Source organism: Trichechus manatus, unplaced genomic scaffold (genome assembly GCF_000243295.1).
Source record: "Trichechus manatus latirostris isolate Lorelei unplaced genomic scaffold, TriManLat1.0 scaffold00089, whole genome shotgun sequence".
Classification (NCBI taxonomy): Eukaryota; Metazoa; Chordata; class Mammalia; order Sirenia; family Trichechidae; genus Trichechus; species Trichechus manatus.
The window spans coordinates 447335-465862 of NW_004444025.1; the positions used below are offsets into that span (position 1 = coordinate 447335).

General features: G+C 38.2%; 1 protein-coding gene and 2 long non-coding RNA genes across 3 annotated transcripts in view; 2 read left to right on the forward strand and 1 right to left on the reverse strand.

Annotated features, from left to right (window-relative positions):
* LOC111821558 (uncharacterized) overlaps positions 1-1864 on the reverse strand; it is a 12345-nt gene extending 10481 nt beyond the window's left edge. The window contains exon 1 of the long non-coding RNA XR_002824934.1: positions 1396-1864. This is a non-coding gene — a long non-coding RNA (uncharacterized LOC111821558). The remainder of the gene's footprint in view (positions 1-1395) is intronic.
* GUCY1A1 (guanylate cyclase 1 soluble subunit alpha 1) overlaps positions 1-10594 on the forward strand; it is a 52150-nt gene extending 41556 nt beyond the window's left edge. Inside the window, exons 7-8 of the mRNA XM_004382031.2 lie at positions 1191-1345; positions 10166-10594. Of these exons, the coding sequence (XP_004382088.1) occupies positions 1191-1345; positions 10166-10367 (357 nt within the window). The 3' untranslated portion in view covers positions 10368-10594. The remainder of the gene's footprint in view (positions 1-1190; positions 1346-10165) is intronic.
* A 4081-nt stretch (positions 10595-14675) lies between these two features.
* Positions 14676-17896, forward strand: LOC111821554 (uncharacterized). The gene is made up of 2 exons (XR_002824930.1): positions 14676-15170; positions 15927-17896. It is a non-coding gene; the product is annotated as an uncharacterized LOC111821554 (long non-coding RNA).
* Positions 17897-18528: the final 632 nt, after the last annotated feature.

Here is an 18528-nt window from a genome sequence, read left to right on the forward strand (position 1 = left end):
AGAGGGAAATAAAGAGACTTACAAAAAGTCAGTTTACCAGTTAGTAGCACAGTTTGGATTAGAATGCAGAGCTCTTGATTCCTAATCTAGTGTTTTTGTCTGAATATTTTTAAAACTTGTAAAAATAATGAACACAATCTGTTGTCTGGCTGTCATTTAAAGTACCCCCGCTTTAACTTGCATCGTGATAGCAGTAATTTAAGAATGTGTAGTACATCCTTTAAGATCATCAAGTACTCATCTTCTTGAAGATCCTAGTTTATAATATTTTGTCTCAGTGACTCTTCAAATCACTGATAACTTTCAGAATTCCTAAACTTCTACCCCTACACATTCCAGACATTGTCGTATCTGTAAGTGGCATAACTCTGGTTGTTTTATGAGTTCATATTTCTAATTTAGTGTGTAGAGTCACTGTACTTTCATACAGGAGTATCTGGGTGGTGCAAACGGTTAATGCATTTGCTGCTAACTGAAAGTTTGGAGGTTCAAGTCCATCCAGAGGTGCCTCAGAAGAAAGTCCTGGTGATCTACTTCAGAAAAATCAGCCACTGAAAACCCTACGGAGCACAGTTCTGCTCTGACACACGTGAGGTCACCGTCAGTCGCAATCGACTCGACGGCAGCTGGTTTACTGGCTTTTCTCATACAGCCCCAAGCAAACCCAACTACCTGCTTCCTCTGCCATTTTCTGCTTAAATATTACAGTTCCTTTCTCCAGTTGTTGGTCATTTGAATAGTGGGATGGTTTGGGCATGAATTTCTTTTAAAGCAAAATATCTAACAACCACAGTTTTTATCCTTAGGGCTAGCTTCTCTGTCAGGGTTTTGGGAAACAACTCCTGGAGGCCAGATATTATCTCACTTGATGGACAGGGTAGTTTACAAAAGCATAGACTCTTTCTTATGTGATAGCTGGATGTGGAAATTTGTTTCCAATATTAAAGGTGGGTGAAATAAAGATGGTCTGTGTAATAAATGGAAGAGTTAAGAGGTGTGACTACTGATTCTATCCTAGTAATTTGTAACTGGATGTGAAGAGCAGAGGGAAGTTGGCTGGAGGTTTGGAGGAAGGCAGGAAGATGGCATGGTCAGTGTGAATGGTAAAATGATTTAGACAGGGCATTTAAGCAGCAGTGACAAGTAGAAAGCATTTTACCAGTGACGGGAACATTGTGCTTTGCTTTCAGATGCGAATTGGACTGCATTCTGGATCAGTTTTTGCTGGAGTTGTTGGGGTTAAAATGCCCCGCTACTGTCTCTTTGGAAACAATGTCACCTTGGCTAACAAATTTGAGTCCTGCAGTGTCCCACGGAAAATCAACGTCAGTCCAACCACTTACAGGTACTGATTGCACTAAGCACCTGAAATCTGTTCTCTTGGTTTATACGCACCTGTCACTGTTTTTCATCGGTTTGTTTCATTCTCCATAATTTGGGTTCTTGCTTAGATAATCTTCAAAGAAAAGAGAAGCAATAACTTTCATCACCCTCACTTTTTTTAAGCTTTTAAAAATTCTTTTTAACTACTCATTAATCTCATGGGAGCAACTCTCCTGGGATAGGCATAGCCCACCTGTGATCCTTGGCAGACATCACACTTTCCTCTATAATTCTTTTTTTAAAAGCGTATATTAATGTTCTTAGTACTTCAACAGGAAAGAATTTACCAGAGGGAGACTAGAAAGCCCTTTGCCAAGTTTGCGGAGTGTCACGGGCTGGCCGCAAATGTTAACACAGTAAAACCAGGGCCGCATACCATCTGGCATCGGGGAAAACCTCTCTTTCAACCGTCTCCTTGACAGCAGGCAGTGGGCAGCCTGAGTCAATAAAAGCCACTGTTTTGGTACCACGTATCCATTCTTAAACCAGAGAAGAAGCCAATTTAAGAGTAACGGTAAAAATATATCTGCTGTATAAACTATATCTTGTTTAAAAAATCCAATTACGATGAAAGCCCTTCAGTCACCAACAAGCGTTCCAGATCCCTATGCTAGCTAATTTATACCAAGCAAGTTAACTTTCCTTTTCTCAAGATAACTGTTCTGCAGCATCTTCTTTCTCCCTAAAGCTCCAACAGCCTTTTCTTTCTCGTCCTCTCGGTTGATAACCTCAATTCCTATTTCAAAATGAGAGTAGCTGGAACTAGAAAAGAACTAGCCCGTCTTCCTACCCCAGATTCCATCCACATAGCAACCTCGGTAGCTGTCTTGTAGGAGTCCCTGGGTGGCAGACGGTTAAGGGCTCAGCTACTAGCTGAAAGGTTGGCAATTTGTACCCTCCCCAAGGCACCTTGGAAGATAGGCCTGACAGTCTGCTTCCAAAAGGTCTAAAACCAAACCAAACCTGTTGCCGTCCAGCCAATTCCGACTCATAGTGACCCTATAGGACAGAGTAGAACTGTCCAGTGGGGTTTCTGAGACTTAAATCTTTATGCAAGCAGATTGCTACATATTTCCCCCGCAGAGCAGCTGGTGGGTGTGAACAGCTAACCTTTCAGTTAGTAGCAGCGCTTAACCACTGAGCCACCAGGACTCCTCTCCAAAAGGTCACAGACTTGAAAACTCTACGGAGCAGAGTTCTACTCTGCACACATGGGGTCACCATGAGTTGGAATTGACTCCATGACAACGGACAATAACAACAACAACCGCTGTCTTGTACCTTCCCCCATGACAATGAGCCAGCTGTCCCTACCTCTCCCTGAGACTAACCCCTCCAGTGTTGCTCTGACTGCTGTTTCCACTCCTGAACTCCTGCAAATAACCCCTTTAGCTCTGTGATCAGTTTCTGTCTCTGATGGAATAATCATTCCTGTCAGGCTACAAATATGTCTTACTATCAAACCTCTTAAAAAAAAAATTCCTTGTTTCCAAGTCCATCTCCAGCTACCGTCCTGTATTTCTTCTCTTTTTTACAGTAAAACTGCTTAAAGGAGTTGTCTACAGTACTGCCTCTACTTTCACCTCCCATTCTCTCTTCAGCCCATTCCAGTCAGTTTGTCCCTCCTGACTTCACTGAAATGGCTCTTATCAGCACCGTCAGTGGGCTGTGCTAAAATCAGGGTCACTTCTCTCCTTATCTTGCCCAGCATCTCAGTCCCTGTTAAGTAGGTTGAGCGCTCCCCCCTTCACACGTTTTCCTTTTAGTCCTTTGTGATACCACACTCACCTGGTTTTCTCACTGCCGCCCTGGCTACAATTCTTGGTGTCTTTTGTTGGTATTTGTTTTAGTTGTCCAGTGCTGCTGGAATGGAAATACCACAAGTCGATGGCTTTAACAAACAGAAATGTATTCTCTCACCATCTAGGAGCCTAGAAGTCGGAATTCAGGGAGCCAGCTCCAGAGGAAGGCTTTCTCTTTCTGTTAGCTCTGGGAGAAGGTCCTTGTCATCAGTCTTCCCCTGGTCTAGGAGCTTCTCAGCACAGGGACCCTGGTTCCCAATGACGCGCTCCCCTCCTGGTTCTTTCTCGGTGGTAGGAGGTCCCTCTCCTCTCTGCTCGATTCTGTCTTATATCTCAAAAGAGATTGACTCAACATACAACCTAATTCTGTAGATTGAAGCTGGCCTCATTAACATAACTGCCTCTAATCCTGCTTCATTAACGTCATAGAGGTTAGGATTTACAACACATAGGAGAATTCCATCAGATCACAAAATACAGGACAACCACACAACGCTGGGAATATGGCCTAGCCAAGTTGACACACATTTTGGGGGGACACAATTCAATCCATAACAGTACTCCTTCCCTACCAAACCTCTGAATGATGGAGTGACCAGGGCTCTGCCTGCGACACTCTTCTTTCTGAACTTTATGATTCTCACCATTTTTGTCTCTGGCTCATCCCATAATTCTCCACCGAGCTACATGTATTTTCTTCCATATTTCCACTTGGATGACTAACTGATATGTTAAAATGGACACGATCAAATTAGAACAAGTGATCTCCCACACCCTGAGGAAGTCCACTTCCCACCCAACCTAGGTTTACCAGTATCATTAAATGGCATCATCATCTTCTGGTTACTCAGTCCCTAAACCTTAGAGTGATTATTCCTTCCTCCCCCTCACAGCCCACCACATATGCCTACCTATATCCTGAACACATCTTTCCTCATCTCCCTCAATGCTACAACCCAAGCCAGGCTAACCTTCTCTCTCCCACGTGAACTAACATCCTCACGGCCTTCCTCCCCACGTTTCATCCTCCATACAATAGCCAGATTATCTTTCTAAATTATAAATGCAATCCATCATCCCTGAGTTAAAAACCTCCCAGTGGCTTCCCATTGCCATCAGAATAAAATTTACCCTATTTTTTACCATAGACTGAAATAATTCTGTTTGCTCAATGTCCTGCCAGCCTCTGCCACTTAATGGTCTTCTGCTTTCTACTTCGCCTGCCACCCTGGACTCATTTTTGTTCATCACACTTGCTAAACTGATTCCGGTATTCTTTCTGTTTTACGCACTTTTCTTCTGGATCATCATATGTCTGCCTCCTTCTCATAATTAGATCTTATGTCAAACGGCACTTTCACAAAGAGAGGCTCCTTAACCACCATAGCTAGAGCAACAACCTTCCCTTCACACACCCTCACGTTATTCTGTTATCATTTTCTGAGCTTATGTAAGTATCTGAAATACCCTTATGTGTTTATAAGTGTACTGACTGCTGCCTCTCCCCCTTATAGAATGTCAGCCTCCTGTGGACTGGGTCTCCCTGTTGTTTACATTTGATATTCCCAGATCCTAGACCAGGACCTGGAACATAGCAGGAAAGCACTAAGTATTTATTGATTGACCATAGAACTTTTGATATGAAAATAACCCAGTATAACATGAGAATTGGAAAGGTCCCTGGAGATCACTGTAATGGTAATTGACCTATAATCTACTAGGCAGGGATAAAAATCAATGCTTTCAGAGGATATGACTCTGTCCTCTTTGGAAGCATTCAGAGGGATCATTATTATAACATAAGAGTCAGTTGCTAGTCTTTTTAATTTTAACTATGCTAGTTTCTGAATGTTCAGTAATGTGATATGTATGCATGTACATACTGAGGGGTCCTTGTTTGTATATGTACCCTGAAAACAAAAGCTTAAATACGAAAGACATTTTTTTCTGTTCTATGTTTATTGTTTTTAAGCAGCATAAAACTAAGCTTATTCAGACGTCTGTTTTTGTTCCATAACAAAAACAAATAGTCTAGTGGTCTTGAGTCATGATACGAGCCATACATATTAATTATTTAGTTTACTCCCAAAATATAATTCAGGATCTCAGGTCTTCCAACAGAGGATTATGAGATTTTGATATTCATTTCCAGTAACATGATAAGACTCATAACTTAAATCCTTAGATTCACTATATTGGCAATATTACTAAAAATCGCATGCAGGTTTAACACATGTATGGACATAGAAAGTTTTTTGGTAATAAAATATTTTTCTGATTAGAATAGTAACACATGCCCATTTTAGAAAATTCATAAAATCATAAAATTATAAATAATAAGAACTCATAATCTTACTGTCCAGAGATAGTAACTATTAATATTTTATATATTTTTTTAAATTTTCTCATGTTTATATATGTATAAATGCAAATACATGAATGATAATGAAAGTTTGACTTGATTTTATTAAATTTCAATGAATTTTCTAAAATGATTTCTACTTTTTTATAACAAATATGGTGTAGCTTATTTTATCCTGTTTTATTAATTTGAGTAATAATTTACTTTCCTTTTGTTTTCACATGGAGGTCTGATGGCACAGTCATTAAGTGCTAGGCTGCTAACCAAAAGGTTGACAGTTCAAATCCACCAGCCACTTCGTAGAAACCCTATGGGGTAGTTCTACTCTGTCCTGTAGCGTCACTATGAGTAGGGATCGACGACAATGGGTTTGGGGTTTATTTTCACATAGGAAATATTTTTGCTTATTTAAAGGGAAAACAATGGTTGCTACGCTTTATTTTAGCAGTAAATAAATAATGTGAAAGATTTTTAATAATATTTTAAAATGCTTTCTCTTAGAAATATTTCATTACTTCCATATTACAGGACAACTTAAAAGGGAATAGATAATTTAAATTCAGCCAAGTGCCCATGTTTTGTGAAATTTAATTAATAATATGATAGGATTACAGAATAAGGACATAATTTTAGTTTTACTCAAAATTCAGGACAAGCAGTAGACTCTATTGAAGTTGTACAAATATAAAAGATAATTATTTCTTCAGAGTGCATTATTAGCAATATATTGGTTGAAAACTGAATTCTGGAATGGCATTTCTCAAATAATAGACTAACTGTTTAATATCAAACATGGCTTGCTTGATGTCAAGCAAGAACATGGAAATTTAGGACATAGAATACACACGCACGCAAAAAATTCTTACCTTCAAACTTTTGATTCCAGTTTCTGATCAGTAATTTAGAATGTAGCTGTTTAATGACCATTATACGTTCGTATCTTTTAAGTATTATATTTTGTATATATACCGTTTTATTTTAGTAAAATAAAGTATTTTAGGAGATAATTTTCTACATTTTCGTTTACTTTTACTGAAGCAAGGAAAGCTGACAGAGACTGGATTAGGTATTTTTAGTTTCAGACCAGTGGGTTAGTGTTAGAGGTTTCTGTGGGTGCCCTAGAGATCAGTAAGGACAAAAATGGCAGGGGTAAGGTATAAATGGATGCTGCCCAGGGCAGGTGGGTAAACAGACCTAGGAACTCCTATTTGCAGGAGACATCTGAGAACATAATGGTAGAGAAGCTGGACTTAAATTCTATAAGGAGAAGGGACAAAGAAAGTACAGGGGAAATAGGAGAAGTAACAGAAATAGGAAATTAGATGCTGTAGTTCATAGAAATAATCAAGAAGTAGAGAAAAGACTCCACCATATGAGGACATATGGACTGTTTCTTCCTTTCTTGAGTCTTACACCATCAAGATTTCATCTGAATGGTTTTATTTTTCCAATCTGTAAGTTTCTTTAGGAAGCGTAGGATTGGTATTCAGAAGTCATCCTTTACAGTTCCAAATGCGATACTTACCAGATGTTCGATCTTCGAATGCTATGTATTTAAAGCCATTTGTAAATGCTGAATATTTTATATAAATTTAAGGTTATGATTTTAATTACCATATTTAATAAGAAATGTTAGGTTGGTGTAGATTGAAAAAACTAAATTCCTTATCAATCACTTATAATTTTACACATTTTTATTTATTAATAACATAGCTTTATACATTTTGTTAATCACTTATAACTTTATGCATTTTTATATTATTAAATATTTCAAACACACAGAAAAAATGAAGAAAATAATACAACACCCATTTTAGCATGTTTGTTTCAGATCCTCGTGTTATAAAAGAAAACACTGCAGCTACAACTAAAGTCCCCTGGTCTCCCCTTTCTGACAAGGCTGGACTCTGTACCCCGTAAGCTTTGTAGGAGTAGCTGATAACAGCAGGCTCCCTGCAGACAGTCTGGCTCCCAAAGAGAGAAGCCAGAAAGTACTGAATAGAGCATGCTCTTCATCTTCTCTCAAACTCACCAGTAAGATATATCACTTCTGCTTATCAGGAAGAAAATACGCAGAAAGAGGCTAGGAGTGTAACTCTCATTTTAGGTCCCACCAGATGGAAATAAAGTCAGAGAAAAATAGTTCCCATTCAGCAGATCCATATGCAACTTACCTTGAATCCATTCAATATTAGCTTTCTGAGATTTTCTTCCTTGATGAGTCATGTAAATCTAATTCATTTATTTTGGCTATTCCTAATGTAGTAGCCGTGGAACCCTGATGGTGCAGTAGTTAAGAGCCTGGCATCTACCAGCTGCTCCTTGGAAACCCAGTGGAGCAGTTCTGCTCTGTCCTGTAGGGTCACTATGAGTTGGAATTGACTCAACGGCAGCGGGTTTGGTTTTTGGAATGTAGTAGTATATGGAGGCACCAGTGGTTCAGTGGTAGAACTCTCACCTTCCATGCTGGAGACCCGGGTTGGAGACCCGGGTGATTCCCAGCCAATGCATCTCATGTGCAGCCACCACCTATCTGTCACTGGAGGCTTGCCTGTTGCTATGATGCTGAACAGGTTTCAGTGGAACTTCCAGACTAAGACAGACTGGAAAGAAATGCCTGAAGATCTACCTCTGAAAACCAGCCACTGAAAAACCCTGTGTATAACAATGGTCTAGTCTGCAGCTGATCATGGGGATGGTGAAGGACTGGGCAGTGTTTTGTTCAGTTGTGCATGAGGTCATCATGAGTCTGGATGACATGGTGACTGCTATAAATATTCCCACCATGGCCTGTTTTAGGCCACTGATCTTTACTGACTTGCAGAATTCCTGGATGCTTGACATTGGGCTCTGACAAGCCAGTATGAGCGAGAACCAGAACATCGCTATATGTATATGTAATATATGTTCTAGTATATGAATAAGCCAGAATTTATCTTCTGACAGTTATTAGAGCACATTTAGTTTTTCACTATTACAAGAAGCGATTTGATAAATACTATTATACAAATGTCTCTAAATTACGTACCTAAAAGTGGTATTCCCAGATTGTAAAATACCTGTTTCCAGCTCTACTAGACATACTTTCCAAATTGGTTTTATGAGTTCCACCAAATTGGTTTTATATTCCACCAAGTGTGTATGAAGGTTTCTGTGTCTCCAAAGCCTGAAATTATCAGGCTTATTAATTATTACCAATATGATGGATGTGATGTGATTCTAATTAATTTTATTTGATGAACTTATTTAATCTTCACAAAAATATTCAGGGATATGTACAATTATTATCCCCATCTTAAAGACTGGTAAATTGACACCATTGCTGCATTTCAAACCTAGATTTGTCAGACTTTGAAGTTTATACTTTTAATACTGTTACAATTCTACACTTTTTCATTATACATTACCAAGTACTTTGCCTTATAAATAATAGACATTCAAAAATATTTATGAATTCATGACTAAGGCATTGTTTTCATTATTTTTACTGTGTTGCAAATTGATACACTGATAACAATTAGGTAATAGAATACTCACGTGTTGTATTCTACTCAAGGCCGGTCATTCTTGGGACATAGATTTCTATTAGTTGGTTTCTCCAGTACATAGAACCAAAATGTCACAGAACCAAAATTTAATTCAGCAGCATCATCAGTCTATTTCATTTACACATGACATAACAGACTGGTGAGTAGAAGGCCATGGTGTGGCTGAGCAGATACGATAAATGATTTTCTGGAAGTTGGTTTAGAGCCCAGAACCGTTCAACCTTTTTCATCCATGGCCTGGCTAATAGAATAGAGAGAATGCTTATTAAGTTCGCATTTGATAGAAAGCTAGGACAGCAAAAGGGAAGAGGAGCCCGTAACTTAATCAGTAGAGGTGAAATTTAATATGGATTTATCAGAATTGACTAGACGGCAGCAGGTTTGGTTTGTTTTTTTTTTTATCATAATAGACAAGCAGTAAGTAACAAATAATAAAATTTGGTAGAACTCATTAAGAAGAAAAAATATTGCAACTGCAAGATAGTAAATAGAGTCAATATATACAATTAAATCTTATTTGAGTTTTACTAACTGGAATTCATAGTAATTTTATTGAAAGATCCAAAAGTTATTCTCACATCCATTTATGTATATAGCTGGCAGAGAACTGATGATACTTTTCTTTCACATAATTACTTCTCACCAGTATTTACAAAATGAATTAATAAATGAACACTGTCGTTATCTTTTTCAGCCTAGGAGGTCTTTAGTCTATACCGTTTTGTTTTACTATTATTAGACCTTTGAATTATTTTCAGTTTTTTCATTATTGTGAATTTCACTGTTATATAGACTATATCTTTGTAAAAATATTTTGTAATTATTGATTTTTTCCTAATTTGAGTGAAGTATATTAGTTTGCAGAATTTTCTTGTTACTGTGAATTGATTCTCCATTGTACTTCTTCTGTGAAGATGTTTGTTAATGTTAGAATCTTTCCACCAATCACACATAAAATAGATGATTTATTAATATTCTCAGGAATATTCAGTTATGTTGTCTTTTTCTTTTGAGTACACAAACCTTTATATTAGCATTCAATTTTAATATTTTTATTCTAATCTTTTCAGGTTGCTCAAAGACTGTCCTGGTTTTGTGTTTACCCCTCGATCAAGAGAGGAGCTTCCGCCAAACTTCCCCAGTGAAATTCCTGGAATCTGTCATTTTCTGGATGCTTATCTACAGGGAACAAATTCAAAACCATGGTTTCAAAAGAGAGATAAGGAAGATGGCAATGCTAATTTTTTAGGCAAAGCTTTAGGAGTAGATTAGCAAAATGAACACCTGATTATAAGTCTTTGAGGTTTGACTCTTTTGAGGCTGTCAGGAACCTCAGAAAGCACTTTAAGATTGCAGATGGCTAAAGATCAGTATTAAAATACCAGTAGCATAAGTCAGGATCTACTTTTTCTCCCACTTAACGTGACAAAAAATGTATTCACTTCAGTATTTCAACTCTGCTGTTAAAAAAAAAAAAAAGCCTCAACAAGTGACTTTTTGAGGCAGTTCCTGTCATGTAGCCGTCACTACCTGTACTCGCAGTTGAACACATTGTACATATATCTGGTAATTGTAGTGAACTGTATGGAGTGAGCGAGTCACCTGCAGTCCTGTGCCCTGGCGGAGGGCCATGGTTATTAAAGTGTATTTGTCATAGTGTTGCCTTAAAAAAGGGTTTTGAGTAGAAGTTACAGTTTTTGATACCATAAGTTCTTTCAACTCTACCCTTTATTATTACATTTTCTCATTGTAACTGTTAGCATATATAACAAAGTAGACCGAGGTGTTTTTTTTTCTCTTTTTACTTTCATTTTTCCTTTTAGAAAATAAGCTAGTATGGGTTAGATGCAGTATAAATATACAATAGGTCTTCTGTAAATACCAACGATTATTTTTAGTTGTTGAAGTTAAAATTATTCTCCATAAAATAATGTGTCAATAATAAATGTTTCCTTTTGTTTGACATTCATTACTTTTTCTATTTTATAGATGGTAAAGGCTATTTTAAGGAGCCCTAGTGGCACAGTGGTTAAGCACTCAGCTACTAACCAAAAGGCTGGAAGTTCAAACCCACCAGCTGCTCCAACAGAGAGAGATGTGGCGGTCTGCTTCAGTAAAGACTACAGGAAGCCCTTTGGGGCAGTTCTGCTCTTGTCTGTAGGGTAGCTATGAGTTGGAATAGGACACAGAATGCACACCCATACAAAAAATTCTTACCTTCAAACTTTCCAAATTCTAATCAGTAATTTAGAATGTAGCAGTTTAATGACCATTATACATTCCGTTCTTTTAACTGTTAATGAGGAGGTTTACTTTATTTTAGTAAAATAAAAGTATTTTATTTTGGGGAATAATTTTCTACATTTTTGTTTACTTTTACTGAAGCAAGGAAAGCTGACAGAGACTGGATTAGGTATTTTTAGTTTCAGATCAGTGGGTTAGTGTTAGAGGTTTATATGGGTGACCTAGAGATCAGTAAGGACAAAAATGGCAGGTGCAGGGTATAAAATGGATGCTGCCCAGAGCAGGTGGGTAAATAGATCTAGGAACTCCTATTTGCAGGAGATGTCTGAGACTGTAATGATAGAGAAGCAGGACTTAAATTCTATAAGGGGAAGGGACAAAGAGAATAAAAAGGAAACAGGAGAGGTAACAGAAAATAGGAGCGTGGTTTGGTTGTGGTTTGGAAAGGCTATTTTAATTCATATTAGCAATTTCATTCATAATCCATTTTAATATCATAGGAGCAAAGTATTTAGGATAAAAGAGGCTTGTAATCTATTTTAAAATGCAATAATACCATTCTAATTTAATTTAACGAGAAGAGACATAGGAGAAAAGTAAGCAACCAGGGAATCTACCAAAAAATAGTAAAGCATTCACACCTGCTTGTGTGTATGTGCGTGTACACGTGTACACACACACACACACACACACACACACACACACACACGCTTAGTTTCCGAGGGCTGGAATAACAAAACACTACAAAGTGGGTGGCTTTAAAGAAGAGAAATTTATTGTCTCATAGTTCTGGAGGCTGGAAGTCTGAGTTCAGGACCTCAGCAGGACCATGCTCTATCTGTCCGTTGTACACAAATACCCTTTCTGTCTCTTCAGCTCCTGGTAGCCCCAGGCATTTGTTGGCATTTCTTGGCTTGTAAACGCTTCTTCATGTGGCGCCTTCAACCTGTGAACTCTGTTTTTGTGTCTGTTCTCTCCTTTTATAAGATACCACTCAGAAAGGATCAAGATCCACCCCATTTTGGTATGATCTCCTTAACTGCTAACTTGTTCAAGGAAAGTCCTTCTTTCCAAACAAGATCTCATTCATAGTACAGAAATTAGGACCTCAGCACACCTTTTTTGTGGACACACTTTATGGCACACACTCCGCAGTAATTTGGCCTACTTCAGCAGAAAGGCTTCAATGCCATGCTAAGCCATGCAAAGTTCCAGTAAGAATCTAAGGTTAGACGAGGGAACTAAGACTCATTCTTTCTGCTTCTGGCTTATCCTTCTTAAGTGTTTGTGCTGAACACTTTAGCGCGTGTGTACTAAAAATCAAGTTTTGGTGACATTAAGTACACATCCTTGAATTTTTTGTTCTAGTTGAAATATCTTGATGCTTTTTTTGAGAGATTAATATTGATGAAAATGATGTGATGATAACATTATGGAAATTTCTAAATGTTTTTCTAGCACTTGAATTTTCAATTCTAATGATGTTAGTTTAAACTCTGTGGAGAACTAAATATCCTACAGAGTTTGACTGAGATAAGGATTTGGTTTTAAAAATAGCTCAACTCCAGAGCAAGAGCAGGATGACCATTATGGTTTTTAACTAAGTATCAGCAGAACCATAGATACATTAAACTCGTATTTGGAGTTCTGAGAAATCGCTCAGTTTAAAAGTTCTCTAACTGTCTCTGTTAGTCCCCAGACTAACTTACGATGACCTCAGGAGTAGAAAGTCAGTATTGATTGGCATCTGGTATCCCAAAGGTGGTGTTTTGGGGTGTCATCACGTCACTTCTGACTCATAGTGACACCATGTGACAAAGAACTGCCGCATTGTGTTTTCTTAACTGTAATCTTTATGGAAACACATTGCCAGGTCTTTCTCCCACAGAGCCACTAGTGGGTTTGAATTGCCAACCTTCGGTTAGCAGGTGAGAGCTTAACCATTGCACCACCAGGGCTCCTTACTTTAAGTGTACTTATTACCTACGTATAAAATGATGAATACTATTTATAAAATGATGCCCCAATGTCCTGAAAAAATGAATTTGTTTCATTACATATCCTATTACTGGGGAGTACCATAGATTTTGGGAAAATATAGTCTCACAATTATATGAAGTTAATAAAAGTACAAGGAAAATAGAGACGTAAATATATTTTCTTTCTGTAACTGAATCCTTATTACAGAGAAAAATAATAGGAATTAAAGGAAATCAAAAAGCATAAAATAAAATGTCGTCTTTGTCAAATACTGAAGCAGACCCTAATTTCAAAATGATCTGTGTCCTAAAAGTTTGTAAGGTAATTAGAATTCAAAAAGTATTTTCTTTGTGTACATGTGCGTATACACAGAGAAAGAGAACAGATGGAGTGAAGATAATCTGGGTAAAGACTATATAGAAGTTCCTTATACTATTTCTGCAGATTTTCTAAAATTTTGACATTTTCTCTAAATAAAAAGATACCAAAAATGTATTTTTCCAGAGAAATAAAATCATCTGTGATAGGTTCCCCAGGCCAGCCTGCAAAGGTTCATTAATTATGGAATACTCTTGTGCAACCTAAGCAAGATGAACATGCAACATTTCCCTAATACAGTGAAATAAAAGTTCACAACTGGAATGTTAAAAAAAAAAGGGAATCCATATCTACATCTGAGAGCAGAAGCTATGGAGAGATTTTCAGATCCAGACCACTCATGGTACCATGGGTAGAGACCCTGGAGGACAGGTTCTCAAGGGAAGTAAAAGACCAAACTTAGAACGCTGAGTTTAGGAGTGGAATTGAGGATGGAGAAGAGAATGGACAGATAGGGTTGGGGGCTAAGGGTACTGACTCTTCTTACCAGTTTAACTACCAGTCTTAGTCATCTAGTGCTACTCTAACAGGAATACCACAAGTAGATGGCTTTAACAAAGAGAAATTTATTCTCTCACAATCCAGTAGGCTACAAGTCCAAATTCAGGGCATCATCTCCAAGGGAAGGCTTTCTCTGTCAGCTCTGGAGGAAGGTCCATGTCATCAGTCTTCCCTTGGTCTGGGAGCTTCTCTGCACAGGAACCTCAGGTCCAAAGGATGCGCTCTCCTCCCTGCACTGTTTTCTTGGTGGTATGAGATTCCCAATTCTCTGCTTGCTTCCCTTTCCTTTTATCTCGTAAAGGGTGGGGCAGGCCACACCCTAGGGAAACTCCCTTTACATTGTATCAGGGATGTGACCTGAGTAAGGGTGGTGTTACAATCCCACTCTAATCCTCTTTAAAATAAAATTATAATCACAAAATGGAGGCTAACCACACAATTCTGAGAATCATGGCCCAGCCAAATTGACACACACATTTTTGGGGGGACATAATTCAAACCATGACAACTACCCTAACAACAATGGGAGGGGGTGTTGTCCCAGGATAGCTTCCTCATAAGTATGTTTCGTCTGAGAATCCTGGGGGCCGTGCCTTCTAAATTTATTGTTTCCCTGCATGGCTTCTTGTCTTTTTGATCCCATGCACAAATTAAATTAGCTATTCATACATATTTATCAGTCAAGCATAGAGTTATATTGAAGTTGTCTAAAGATTTTTGCATCAAGAAGCAAAGGAGAAGTAAAAAGCAAAAGGAAATAAGTGTTTCTTCCCATTTTGCCTTACCGTCTCTATTTCTTGTTAGGTGTAAGAAACTGAAAAGTTTGACTCAGTACTAATAGATCTGTTCACTCATTTTCATTTATTCATCCATCAAGCATTTACTGAATGCCCACTATGTACGAGAGACAATGCTAAATTCAGAGATAAACTATGGCTGTGTCAAGAAAGGAAAATGAAGGAGGAACGTAAGGTAAACAAACAATTACAAAGTGACTGCGGCTGGGAATACAAAGTTAGGGACTCAGTTCTTGGAGAAGTTGCGTGGTCTTAGGGAGTTCCTCAGGCAAGGGTCGGGGGAGGCAATTGAACTAGCACACACAAACAAATGGGTCTTGGAGGTGCACGGTATGTTCCAGACAGCCAGTTGCCAGGGATGAGTTGGAAGTGAAGAGACACTGGGCAGAAAGACCATTTAGACATAAATTATGAAGGGAACTGTATGTCATGTTAACATCTGTGATTATTATGCCTCTTAATTGGTATTATTATTAGTTATTATTGATTTCCTTAAAACACTTTGTTAAAAATAAATTTTAGTGAAAAAGAGGAAGCAAAACAGAAAAAGAGCAGACCCATTTGCTTGTGTCTCCCTCCCCTAATGCAGTTTTGAAACCACTAGACAAAAAGATGCCAAATCGTAAACCAAGAGAATGGTGTGATCTGATGTAGGCTTAGAAAGGCAGTGTCAGACAGCATGGATAATGGTGGCTATTTACTTGCACGAGTGACTAAATTATTGTTCTTCTGTATCTCAGAGGAAAATAATTCATGCTGTATCCTGGGTACTTTACCAAAAGTACAACAAAAAACTGGATGTCTGGCTTTAAAATAACACATCACTCTCAAGGCCATTAGTCCTTCAGATCCATTGGTAAAGGGGAGAAGGATTTGCTTCAAGGTTTTAAGTAAACATTGTTCACGAATACCTTCTCCCTGTTATTACCAGGAAGCTCCTGTCTAGCCCTGTCCTGTGGCTGGGTTGGAAGGAAGCATACGACAGAGCAGAATGTTCTGTGGTGGGTCTAGCAAGTGAAAAGAAATGAAGGGGAGTATCAGCTGCAAAAAGTGACTGGAAGACAGACGTGAGAGCTAACTGGGAAGTCTACGCGAATGGAGGCTCACATGCAATGCATGAGTCTAGGGCTGCGTCATAATGTAAACCCCTCTTCAAGTCCCTGTTAAAGCGTCTGTTAATAGTCCCCAAGAGAATGGATTAACGAATTATGTATGGCAGAAATAGTTTTCAGTGAATGGGTTTGACCTGGATTAGTCATTAATAAGGAAAAAGAAATCTCTTTGACACCTATTTGTTACGGTGGCTTAAAGGATCGCTGCCCTTTACTGAGCAATAAAACAAGGAGTTTGTTTTGCTTAATTGTGCCCTTTGGTGCTACTTCCCTTGTTAGATAGCTGTACTTATAAAGTTAAATGAAGGCACACTTGAAACATGGGAGGATATGACACGTGTAAGAAGTGAGAGGCAAGTCGTCAGAGGGGGCTAGACCAGAGGCCTTGCGGATCCTATAAAGAGGGACTTACCATCTCCAGAACAGGAACTCAACGCCAAGGTCCAATTCCCTTGTTTAAACATAAGCTAAGCGCAGGGACAGCTTGCCTTATTAAGTAGAGAACGACAAAATATAATTTTAAACCTAGGTTTACAGTGTGCATTCTGTGTTGGGATTCTTTTCAAATCCAGGGATATCTTTGTATTCTTTAGGGAGAAAGGGAAGAATCACTGTGTTGTCAGCGTGGTGAGGCTTGCAGTAATGGGGTAACTTGTCCTTTGTAGTCTGTTGAGCTCTTTCCTCCTGCTCAGAGCGAGTCAGCTTCTGGACTTCAGAAAAAAGTCTTCCCCCTTTTAAATGCTTCTATTATTATATTGATAATAGGTACTCATGCGGTATTATTTTAAGTCACTTCAAAAATTACACATTTTATTGCCATCTGTATTTCTCTGGAAGAACGTTTGTTCTTAATCTGTCCATACCTGCATGTTTAAGTAGTCCATGATGTATGCATACTTGTCAACCAGAACTACCCCTTTATCTTATTTATGTCCATGACTTCTCATAGATGAGTATAATTATGTATAATTCCAATAAAAAAAAATCAGCTAAACCAAAGGGGAGGGGAAAATGGGATACACTAGAATCCAGACTTCTTTATCATCACTGCAGATCGTTTTCCCTCGTAATAAGCCTAGTATCAGAAAAATGTTAACATTTACATGTAAACATTGGGATGGAAATCAGGACAAAATTTAAATGGCAGATCCGGAACTTAATATTATATTTCAAGATTCTGGATAAAGTCATATTGCCTTTAATTCTTTTTAATTTATTTAAGCATTTGGTATCAGAAAATTAAATTGCAAAGAAGACTTACAGATAGTAGAGAAGATTTCTTGGCAAAAAAATGACTTTACATAATGCCCAAAGCTAAGGTGTTTGTTTCGTCTGAAATACTGCCAAGCCCGTCTGATTTGAGGAAAGATCCATGAGGCAGTTTCTGAAAGAAAACAAAGCAAAACGAGAATGCTGTTGAAGTTGAAGAGTTCATTGTGGTCAGCAGAATGGGAGCAAAGCTGGAGTCCTGGGGGAAGTAGGGGCGACAGTGGTCCTGGAATTCTGTGCCTTCAGGAAAAAATCAGTCATTCCCGTTACACAGGGCTTTGTAAATTTTAACCACAATAAGCTGCCTTTTTCCCCAAATCAATGGTATGCTGTAAAATTGAAGTGAATAAAACTTTATTAATTTTAGAGAATTTACTGTTCCTTCACCTCTTCCCACATGTAAATGAAAGATGCCCTGCAAATTGTTACAGCACCGCTTGATACTCACCAGCCTAGAGCAGTCTTCCCAGTCTTTGGTTTTCCTGAACTCCGTTAGTAAACTATTTTGACACACCTGCAATATATGTGTACTTATTTATAAATATCATGTATTACTCTCCTTTAATACACTGCATATTAGTAAGCCTTATTTTTAAATGAGCATAAATATACACAGAAATTCTAGTATTTACTTACCCAGTGAATCATCTTCACATTTCACTTTGGAAACAGCTACAATCAGTGGGTCTTCACTTTTGCTGAGTCATGTATCACTGAGAACTGGATAAAAGGTAAAAGATTCAGACCACTACCACCCTCAAAATACTGTACATATACCCCCAGACCCCAAGACTTTTATCTATTTTCAGAAGTTAGGGGATTCCCTGAGATCCACTCCCAGCCGCTCCAGGGAGGTACCATAGACCCTCAGACAACAGACTTATGTCTTCAGGGGATACACAGTAAAGAATAAGAAAATCAACAACTGGCAGAAGTCTGTAACTTCTGGTTTAGATGAGCACACATTTGATTTTTAAAGAATAAAGGGAATTTGTAATTTGGTCCTACTGTGTGAACTGACTCATGGGCCTTTACGTACAGAAACTGAAGTTTTATTTCCCGCAAATATTTAACACATCTGCTAACACATTTTTCTCAACTTCTGGTAAATGCGCATTGCTGTAGGTATGCCAATTTCTTTTTCTAATTTAA